Source organism: Dioscorea cayenensis, chromosome 15 (assembly GCF_009730915.1).
Source record: "Dioscorea cayenensis subsp. rotundata cultivar TDr96_F1 chromosome 15, TDr96_F1_v2_PseudoChromosome.rev07_lg8_w22 25.fasta, whole genome shotgun sequence".
NCBI lineage: Eukaryota > Viridiplantae > Streptophyta > Magnoliopsida > Dioscoreales > Dioscoreaceae > Dioscorea > Dioscorea cayenensis.
Genome location: NC_052485.1, coordinates 10,549,724 through 10,561,279, shown reverse-complemented (window position 1 = coordinate 10,561,279; position 11,556 = coordinate 10,549,724). Strand labels below are relative to the sequence as shown.

Genomic DNA, 11,556 nt, shown 5'->3' with positions numbered 1-11,556 from the left:
AAAAACAAACGAATAATTACCATATTATGGAATGGCCTAATCATTGTAAATGCATGTATGAATATATTTATATATTCCCAATCTATATGTTGCCAATACCAATGGCCAAATAGTTTATTAATAGTTTGGTCTCCATTAAAACCCTTCACAAGTGATGAAAATTCGAATCATGAGTGAAAGTACATTTCTGAGAATGTGAGTAGTGATTGTGCACATCCCTGTTTTTTTATCGTTTTAACTGCTCATCTTAGTATGCCAATAGTTTCATTATTTATTATTTTTAGAAATTCTTGCATTATTTTGACAAATATAAATTTCATTATGAAACAACTCTATACATATAAGTAATAAAATACACTTTGTCATAGACTTAATTTACATAAACTAAATTATTATTCCATGCTTCATTAGAAATTTACAATGATAGATAAATGCACACACATAAAGTCTATATTATATATAGACATTAAAGTATCAAATGATACTACATAACATATAAATATTCCAAAAGTAAGATTAGACCGAATCATGGATGCCATTCCAAACTCTATTGTAAAACCACATAGAATCAGCAATCACCGCAACGCCATCATCATTGCGATGCCATTCAAAGTAGGCATGAGTTCGATTCTTAATAGAAAAAATAGCATGACCAAAGCTGGCCTCTCTAAAAGCTGTATATTTTGGTTGTGGCTCCGTCATACTACATAATAAAAATAAAATTTATTAAAAATACTAATTATTCCATCTCAATTAATCTACTATATTGGAATACTGGTATGTGTTTGATTTGCATCTATTTAAGGTCACAGTAATTTCATAAAATAAACAAAATTGATGAACAATAGTAAATGTTTTAAATGGTAAACATACTTGGTGGCAAGTCCTTCAAGATTCCCTCCGTCGCCGATGGTGATATAAACAGGAGCCGAAAGATCGGCAACTGGCCTACAATTCCCATTTACAATATTGTACGCAATATTCGATATTCGATGCTATAAAAGAAGAATATATGATCTACTGATCAGTTAAAATACTAAATTTTTACATAATGAAAATTCAAGAATTCATTCCTTTAACATATGTATATATTGGAAAAGGATAAACACTTACACTGCGTTCATAGGCATGTACATGGCCTGCAAACACAACATCAACCTTGTATTTCACAAACCAAGGTTCATACATGACTCTCATGCTTTCACCTTCCTTATAATGATAATTGTAACTATTGTACCATGGTGAGTGCATTAAGACAATTAACCATGGTGTTTCACTTCTGTCAATTTTTCCGCTTTTGAATTCAGCTTCCAACCATTGATACTGTGGAGTATACATACCTACAAGTTAAAAGAAAAAAAAAAATGGTTAAATTACTCAACAATTAACTACATAATATCGAATCGAATTCTTCGTTAGTAGTGTACCTCAAATTCGAACAATTAGACTTGATAAATAACATAGATAAGCAATACAAAAATTTGATCAGTATAATACATGGGTGAAAATGTAGCTAATGTAGTAAAAATGTAGTACTGCTCTTGTATTTGTAAGTCCATTACATTAACTTAATTAAGAAAACAATGTTACGCAAAAACTTATCTTAACTGATCAATATAAAAAAAGCAATACATCAGAACATCTTTTAGGTATGATTCAAATTATTTGTGGGAAGAGTAATTCTTTCTTTTTGATATCTAGTGCTTCTCTGCACATTAAAATGTATGAACAAATTTAATGACCAGAAAAAAAAAAGATCAATATTTCAAGAATGAAGTATTAAAATAAATCCAAGATTTCGATAACTTTTCAGAAGGCATGATTCAGAAATGTTTCTAGACATACCATATGCTGAATACGATGCCAAGACGATGATGTAGGCCGAGGCTCGCTTGATTGAGTACCAAAATGGAGCTGTGCTATTTGAAGCCTTATAAGGAACATGATACCGATTCCGATACGGCTTGAATGGTTCAACTTCACCCTACAAAATTATTACAGAGTTCACACCAAGTATTTCAAATCTTTTAAAATGCTTTCGATGATCATCAAAACGTATTTGATCATTAAATAAAAAGGTCATTCTAAATAAAAGAGCTTCCATAAAGCCAAAATTTAAAAAAAAATAATAACTAGAAGAGGCTTTTCGTGTAAGAAAATTAGAGCTTTTACATGAACTATAAAAGAGTTTGCATGTAAAAGCTCTAAACTATAGCTTCTATGAAAGATCGGTATAGTTTGAAAATACTGCATTTTAAAACACAATGCAGAATATGTGCGAAAAGATATCATGTAAAAGCTCGAAATACTGAAAGTTCAACACAATGCATCGATGACAGACAAGTTCAGGAGCAAAATCGATCTCGTGATTTCCTGCAGTCCATATCCAAGGCTGATATGCAGCACTTCTTTCGACAAATCTTCCCCATGTATCCCACCTGATATTATTATGATTATAATTATCGGCATAAGAAAGATCTCCGACAAACAACACTGCCTGTCCTTTAGCAGGATTGGATTCATAATGTGCAAGCGTAATGTTCGAATCATTACTCTGTCCAAGATCACCTGTACAATACAAGAATAAGACAAGACTCTAATCTTTAAAAATTCGGCAACTAACAAAATTCCATTAGTCAAGTCATGTTCATTACTTTGTCAGCCAGTGAATTCTATAGCTTAATAACTGAAATATTGAGTCCAAGATGTTCTCTAATGATTATACGAGCTCAAATCAGCAATTAATCAGAATAAAGTATAAATACGAATTAAAACAGAACTCTTACTTCACTTTGCAGTAATGCAAGAGAACAAACATGATTTCAAATGAATTAAAGCATCAAAGATTAAGTATCTGAACATGACAAAAGAATCACAAGGACTAATTTAATTTTTATGCATGAGCAAGGATGATAAGAGAAGTTCATCACTAAAATTCATTAAAATATAGATATATATATATATATATATATCAATGGTTTCGACAAGAAAATATCAGTAAAAAGAATTTACCAATAAGACCAAAAGTGTAGGGAACATCAGGGCCAACTTTTGGTGGTGTATTGAACCAGAATTTCCGCCTTGTATGCCCAATTCCGACCTCATAGTAATATTTCGTGTCAAACTACAGCAAAACAAACTTCGCAAACCTCACATTTCCAAAAAAATAACCAAAGGAGTGACTCTGATTCATAACAAAGAAATGGTAAAAAGGATTGATAACCACCTTCAAATTCTTAAGAGTGCAATGGTGGATGAATCCGGATGTATAGTTGAAGAACTTATACTGATTAACACGGCCTTCAGCTTGGAAACTAAGATTGTAATTGGATGTCCCGAAGAGCACTGTATTAGTTCCCGGCTCATCATTTGTAATCCATGATATAATCATCGCCGATCCATCAATGTTACCTTGAGTTATATGAACCTTCAAGAAAACATATATAGATACATACATCACCTTTAGTACAATAAATAGCAAAAGTCATTCGTAAATTACACAGCAAATGATTGAAGAAGATTAATCAGAAATTGCAAGAGCAAAGAACATATAACTAACAAGTGATTTATCAATTTTATCAAACAAATTGAATTGGTCACCGATCATCACTAGCAGAATAAACAGCAAAATTCATTCAGAAATTGCAAAAGCAATGATTGAAGAACTGTAATCAAAACCCTCAAAATCAATGAGCAAGAAGGCATACAATAACAGCTAGTCCATTAGTCTTACTTTAAGTGATGTGAACAAGAGAACATAAATAAATAGAGAAAAATATTCCAAACTACAAAGAATAGGTTTGAAGAACATCAATCAGAAATATGAAGAGCAAGAAACAGAAAAAAAAAAAAAAGAAGACAAATGCCTTAAGTAATTGTCTTTGCTTTCGGATTTAATCAAGCTCAAATAATATGTTTGGTTTGTATCAAAAGCAGGAAAAAAATAAAAAGAGTACCTGGTTGGGAGCATTGTAACCTGGGGGCAGCATGAAGACATCGGCATCAAGAGGCATGTCCTTTGGCTTCTTGGCTTTGCGGACATAACTGCCGGTAAAGCCGTCAGTGGCACATGCGAACCAGCAACAAGCCATCAGGATCAGCAGTAGAGCAGCAGTAAACTCATGGTATGGATTCCTCATCACTCCACTCCTTCCTCTCAAACCAGTATTGCTAAAAACAAGAACCACTCAGTCTAATATGCACTGGAAAAAACGTGATGAAGAGGGGGAGTCGCATTATTTCTTGAGGTCTACATTTTCTTCTGCTAAAGACTTCGTTTCTCTATCTCACATCAGTGCTTATTTCCCATCCTTTCTTTCTTCTTATCCACATATTCTTCTACTAAAGACTTTGTTTTTTCTCTATTTCTCCTTGTGTCACTTTCCTGACTACATATTCTGCCTCCAGGTAAATTACCATTTGAGTGTTCAAGAACATATTTCAGAAAGGATTGGTAAACTCTCTCTCTCTCGGTCAAGGTCTCAATTTTTTAAAAAAAAAAAAAATTAAAACGTTTTCTGTAGATCTAATAAAGTAAGCATATGGTGTGAGTTTCAGATACGCTCAAGCTAAATCCTACCACTATATTAAATTGAATTCGAATTTTGAAGTACTGCATTTTTAAACATGAGAATAAACCAGATAAACAGAGATTAAAAATGCAAAGAGCCAGCTGTGAAGACACAATTGTCATCCCATTGCCAAAATTAAGAACCTTGGAATAATTCTTGATCATCAGTATATCCACAAATTGATACATATTAAAATACAATAACGCTGGGGGGGACCTTTCATGATATGATATTACAAAACAAGATACGAAGAGAGAAAATAGATTAAAAAAGAACAAAATAAAGGGAATGTGAAGAAGAAAAAGAAAAGAAAAACAAAAAACAAACTAAGCGAATTACTCAGCCTAACTGACCAAAACCATCTCATCGGGCGCAGCAGCATTGATTTCGACCATTTCTTCCAGTCTTTTCCATGTCAACTCCCGTTGCTCTTCCAATGCTTTGGCATTCGATTCTTTCTCTATAAACTGTCGCTGGCACTCTTCAAACAAGTCATTGTCCATGTCGAGGAACATCTTCCGGACATTCGCTGTCAGACCATGGACTGCCTGATTCCAGTGGCCCTGCATGTTCCTCTCAAGTGCTTCAAATATGATTGGGAAGATAACATTGCGGTTCTGTGCAATCAAGCTAACAATATGGTCGTTGTTCCAGAGAAACAGTGCACGCTCAGCAACCTGACACGAAGTTTTTCGGTTAATTTAATGCATAGAACAAACACAGGCATAGATGGCATTCAACGAATTATTTAAAAAAAAAAGGATTACATTGCTCCAAAAACTGTTAAGACAGCCTCAACATCACATACAGATTTTAGTGCAATAAAGATGATACAGAGGCTCACAGCATAGCTTTAACAAACTAGAATTCTAAAGTCGGTAATAGTTCTTCAAGTGACTATGCATGCATGAAGGATGCACACAAGTTAATTCAATCAGTGTAATTTACTACCAAGGCTACTTGAAAAGTTTTTAAGCAATAAGCATTGCTTTTTACCTTCCATAAATTGTAGCATAATTGCGCCAAATTTTGTCAACAAGAAAGGTCATAAATAGATCTCATAGCTTGTGTTTTACATCTGTGAACCATTTATAATAAGTAAATTTCATGTTAAAAGATAATATTAAAGAAATTTTAGATGCACAATTATACAACTTTCTATGTTAAATGTTAATATAACCTCTTACCTGTAAAATCTTCTACATTTAAAAGTTACTTTTAAACATATTCAATACATAATCTCTCATAACTACAAGCAACTATAGAAGACCAAAAATGACCTACACTCTAAATGCCCAACCTGGAGTTTCTACATTATCAGATTGAGGATAATAAATTTTCAAATTAAATATTGACTGAATCAGTAAGCCTTCATAACTTCCTAGATATATAAGCAGCTGAGAATGAGATTGAGGTGCAAGGAAAAGGTGATTTTGAGAGTATCTCAAAGCTCAGCCGTTCAAGATGCAAGGAAAATAAATCCAAGGGATATGAAGCCATGTAAGGTTAATTCTTCATTGAGAATCAGCGGAAGAAGAGGGAACTAAACAGGTGCTCACAAAGCAAGCCCTATTATGCAATAGACAAAGCACTATCAATATATGAACAGGAAATGTTAGTTATAGTGCATGTTCACAATTATTTATAAGGGTTATTTTCAAGATAAATTTGATTACCAAAGTTCAAAGTGCTTGTTGGAAGAAAATATATCAACCCTAGTCCAAAAATATTATTAGGTAAGCAGGCAACATTGTAACGAAGACCCAGATTAATGATTGCTTCTGCATTCAATTATTGTGATAAAGACCAGAGGTGTTGCATGCTAACAAAAGAACTATGACAGACAACTGCCAAGATTCACAATCCTCATAGCTGTAAATCAAGCTATAAATGGACAAGAAATTAACCCACAGGGAATCACAAGTTGGTAATTGGCAATGACGCAACTCCAAAAAAAATACTACAGAAATTTCATGCTGTAGCTATAGGAGGCAATTTGAGATAGATGTTAGAGAAAACATCACAAGAATGTGAGGCATGCCAAAAGAAAAACTGAATATACAACTTCCACAAAGTTTTCACAGCCAATTGCCATTCCAGTAGGATATTGAGAAGATATTTCTATGGAGTTCATTGAAGATTTACAAGATTCACATCCATCAATTCTAATAGTCAGAAGTATGCCCTGTGCTCCCTGTTTTAACGCAACCTTGGATAGAGAAGACGGGAGATTAAAACAGCTAGAGATAGTATAAGGACGGATAAAAAAAATATGCAGTTAGCTATTGGTTAACATGTAGCTTCAACGTATAAAAAAAATATTGGTATAACAAAACTTGCAACAAAAATTAAGGTATTCTGGACCCTTTGAATTAAAACCTAGAGTTAGGAAGCTTGCTTGCAAAGATGAAATTAACTGCAGGAACAAACATTCTTGGTTCTACTTTGACAGTACAGCTGAATGAATAACTACAGTTGGAGTATACACATTTTTAGAAGGCAATGGGTGAAAAAGGCATTTGCCAATGATTTTTCATAGTCAAGGATGATATAAAAACATTGAGCTTTCAGCAGTATTTCTTGAAAATATTATACAGTTTTGAAAAATATACCAGCATCTAACACCACACAAAATTAGTGATCAATCCAACAATAAATTTAGGAGGTGCCAACATATGTTCAAAGGAACAGTGATTCTGCTATTCGACATATACAGGTTATTTAAGGTCATCATTGGAAAGAGACTGCATGCATTGGAATAATCAAGTACCTGAACTTTGAAATAATTAGAACCTCACATTGTACATGAAGAGAATGCAAAGAAATATTACAAGCTACATTTCACCGAATTTCCCTTCTAAATAAAAGATCAGTTGATTTTCATCCAATTAGGAGAACAGGTATTGCTGAATCCCTCTATTTGATTTTTTTTAAAATCCCTATCTGAGCCAAAGAATCAAGGAATCAACAAGCAGAAATTATTATTAGACTTTAGAAGATATCAACTAAGCTTAAAGAATAGACAAAGAATACGCATTAGTGGGAACCAACTCCTTGGGATGTGTATTCAAATTTGGAAACTTGATAATGGATATTTTTCTTATTTTCATTGTACTTAAAAGTCACCATTAGAGTGTTTATAGGTATTATCAACCATAGAAACTCACATATAACACTGAATACCAGATAGCATGGTATCAACCTTAAAAGTTACAACATGATATAATTGTACCAATTCCCAGAACATTCTTAAAAGCCTTTGGCATAGTACTCCAAAAATAACAAATGAAGACCTAATCACACATTAATGTGAAGGCGCAGCAGTATGTTGAGAGAAGATGGTTTTGCCAAATAAATGTTATTAGAGAATATGCGAAGACAAGCGAGGAAGATGATACTAAGTAAGCAAAAATGAGAAGTCAAAACATATACTTATAGGATCTGATGCACAAATAGCAGCAAGATTCAGGAAAAAAAAAAGTTTAAATAAGTAAATAAGCATTTTACAATTTCATGGAGAAACAACAGATGCCGCAGCATTTCAAGGAAGCACAGCTTCTAATATTTTCTATAACATTGAAGTCTTATTGGGACCATGCCCATATGCCAAATAATAAAATTTTGGCCAGAAAAAAAATCTAAAAAATTATGCATACAACAAACTGAATAGACATAGACATCATCTTATTCATGTAGTAGGATACTAGGAAAACCATGAGTGCATTTGTTATTGAAAAACCACCCATGTACTTCAAATGTTCAAGGGGAAAAATACATGAGTTAAAGTTCACACAAGATCATCATATTAAACAATAATGTTGAGCATCAAATGGCCTTCATGGATGCTCCAATTTATTTTAAACCACCAGGAGATTTTAAAGAACTCAGAAGGTCTCCACAGAATCATTAATGCGTTGGAAAACTAACAATGTTTCAGAAAGGCCCAAGGTCTCTAGATTTTGCCTACACTTTCATATAAGGTCTCTTCCTATTCAAGTTTCCTTCCCATTATGGACTTAAAGTTCCAATTATGGCTGTAAGATTTGCTCATAATTTTAGTAACTAGTTCTTTAAAAAAAAGGGGGTTCCTTTCACATCAAGGATACAAAAAGATATGAGAAGAACAGCCTAACAGGTAATTACCATCACCAACCAAATAGAGGATGAGTCCATTAACTTCAGTTTTCATGCATGAGATTATAATTGAATAAATTATATATTTTAGTTGATTCACCTTACTTCCCTTAGATTTTCATATTTTTCTAGATAGAACACTGAAGCAAAAAAATTATTGGATAGAGTACAGCTTAAGCACATTGAACAGAGCCCACATTCCAAGCAAACACACACACACACACACACAATTCAGCCAAATACCAACAAAAGACAATTTGCAATCGAAGCAAATTCATACAGCCTGAGATAACTTATCACATCAACTTCTGTGACACATCCAAGAGATTAGAAAGATATAACCAACATAAACCAACAAGCTATCTTCCCAAGTGATGGAATACCAATCGAATTTGAAGTCCATTTCCCAAATGTGATATAAACTAACAATTGCCTAGCTTCTCAAACAATATAAATACTAAAGAAGGAGAAAATATGAACAAACAATGAGCCATGATCGCTGACAAATCCATAAAGACTGAGATAAGGATTAGCATCAACTACAGCATCAAATCCCAAGGTGATTGGAAAGTATCGACAATGGATAGACATAAACTAAGTGAACAGACAGATTATTATATTCCAAAGTGGTAAGACACTAATAACATTTGACGTCTATAGGGGGAAAGTGATCTAAACTAATAATTGACTATATTCTCAAAATGATAAAAACTTGACATGGAAAAATTATATATAATGAACCAATAAGCTAACAATGAAAATCAAGTAGAGAAGAACTAGAAAAAGCAAACCTGGAAGTGAGAGCTGTTGAGGCAGCGCCCTATCTGCTTAAACAATGGCACCATGCATCGTTGAAATTCCGCAGGTTGTGTTGCCTCAAGAACCTCCTCCAATTCCCCAAGAAACAGCACTTCCTTCCCGCAATTTGTAACAGGCCAGTACTTCAACAAGCCCCTAATTACTGTATCTGCAAGCTTATAATCCTTCTCGACAAACTGAGTGATGCAGTAGGCCAGCTGCTGGTGATACATTGCAATACACTTGGGCTTATGGAGAGGGATTAGAGCTCGAACAAGAAACAACTTGTGCTCCTCCTTCATTGGCAGTGCAAAGCCATTGATAATGCTACCAAGAATCTCCAAAAGCTCACCAATCCCAGAATGCCGTTCAGTCTCAAAAATAAACCGGTAGAAGATGTTGTTGATTGCCTTGCGGATGAAGGGGCGGTGGACCATGAATTTGCCATAGATGCGGTGAAGGATGGTCTTCAGATACTCGCGCTCACGAGGATCCTCAGAATCGAAGAGGTCAAGTAAGCGAAGAACAAAGGAGTGATCAATATAGCGCTTGGCGACCTTAGTATCAGTGTCAGAGGAGATCACGTAGCGGAGGAGAAGCTCATAGACGATCTGAAGATGAGGCCAGGTGGGGTCAAGATAAGGGTCCTCCTCCTCAGGATCGGCGCTCTCCGGCGATCCAGTGTTCTCATGGGCAGCCGGCGGGAGAGCTCGGAAGATGTTCGTGGCCACCATGCGGACAAGCTCTTCCTGGACAGGCTCCGAAAGGCGACCAGACGATCCAGACTGCACGAAATCAACGAGCTCCTGCAGCGTCTGGCGCTTGGCCTCCTTCTCGCGGGCGGAGCGGAGAGTATCGGAGAAATCAAACACAACAGAGCAGATCTGAAGCTTGCGAAGGAACAAAGCCTGACGCTCACCGGCGGGGACATCGCGAAAAAGAGGAAGCGCCTCAATAGCAGGCGCGGCAGCCGGGGCGGGCGCCACAGCGCCGGCGGCAGGAACCGCCGATGCGGATGCGGCACGGGAGGCGTGGTTGACGGAGACAACAGAGGACGCCTGGCGAGGGTTGTGGAATGGCGCGGCGTAGCCGGAGGAGAAGACAGCACCCTCATTCGCCTCCGATTTGGACGAGGGTTTGCGCCCCCCACGCTTGATGATCTTGTGCAACATCTCCACCAAAAGAAAAAACCTAACCCTAGAGATATCGATCCCAGCACCAAACCCTAACCCTAACCCTAACCCTAGCTCCAATGATCCGGAACCATTGCTGGATCAGAAGGCATCCATAGAACGCTGAATTCCAGAGCTTCGATCAGAGATGGAGATTGAAGACGATCAGAGTTCGGATTGCAAGAAAAGAAGAAAAAATTGGGAATGAGGATTGAGTTTGATGATGATGATGATGATGATGATGATGATGATGATGATGAGAATGAGAAAAAGGGAGAAGATTGGGAGAAAGAGGAAGAAGGGGTGGAAATGGAAATGAAAATGAAAAAAAATAAAAAAGAGTTGGGAAATAAGGTATGATAATGATGATGATGTTATTAATAGGGGAGAGAGTGTTAAGAGGGTTAGTTAGCGCTAATTGCTCCTTTTTTTTATATTGAGAGATTTTGAGAGTAAGACAGGTGGTGGATAATGTGAGTATAAATTATTCAAGGTATTTTTTTTTTTTAATTATGGGAAATTTGAGTTTTCTTTTTTTCTTTTTCTTTTTTACTTTTGTATTGTTATTAACTATAATTCTTTTGTATTATTATTAACTATATTTCTAATATATGAGGTTTATACAACGTGTTTTAGATTTAAAATCTAAAAATATTCATAGGAGTAGCTGTTAGATCATTATTTAATAGCTAAAAAATATTTATGAACAATATTATTGAATAGCGTTATACAATGATCATGAATATTAATTTGTACATTATCTGTATAAATAATAGTCATTAGATTATCCAACAGATGTAAACAAATATTCGTAATAAACAATAATTTGTATAACTGTGTAGATGGCTTAAACCTTATATATATATATATATATATATATA

At 35.1% G+C, this 11,556-nt stretch overlaps 2 protein-coding genes across 2 annotated transcripts; both read right to left on the bottom strand.

The window, feature by feature from the left end:
• Positions 1-374: 374 nt before the first annotated feature.
• LOC120278087 (purple acid phosphatase 2-like) lies at positions 375-4,305 on the bottom strand. Its single transcript, XM_039284997.1, has 8 exons — positions 3,957-4,305; positions 3,227-3,427; positions 3,013-3,124; positions 2,342-2,568; positions 1,846-1,984; positions 1,114-1,340; positions 874-995; positions 375-703 (listed from the first exon to the last, which is right to left on the bottom strand). Exons 1-8 carry the CDS (start codon positions 4,137-4,139, stop codon positions 517-519), a joined length of 1,398 nt encoding a protein of 465 aa, XP_039140931.1. The 5' UTR covers positions 4,140-4,305; the 3' UTR covers positions 375-516.
• Positions 4,306-4,675: 370 nt separating this feature from the next.
• Positions 4,676-10,974, bottom strand: LOC120278086 (serine/threonine protein phosphatase 2A 57 kDa regulatory subunit B' beta isoform-like). The gene is made up of 2 exons (XM_039284996.1): positions 9,497-10,974; positions 4,676-5,248 (listed from the first exon to the last, which is right to left on the bottom strand). The coding sequence occupies exons 1-2, from the start codon at positions 10,673-10,675 to the stop codon at positions 4,916-4,918; spliced, it is 1,512 nt and encodes a 503-aa protein (XP_039140930.1). The 5' UTR covers positions 10,676-10,974; the 3' UTR covers positions 4,676-4,915.
• Positions 10,975-11,556: the final 582 nt, after the last annotated feature.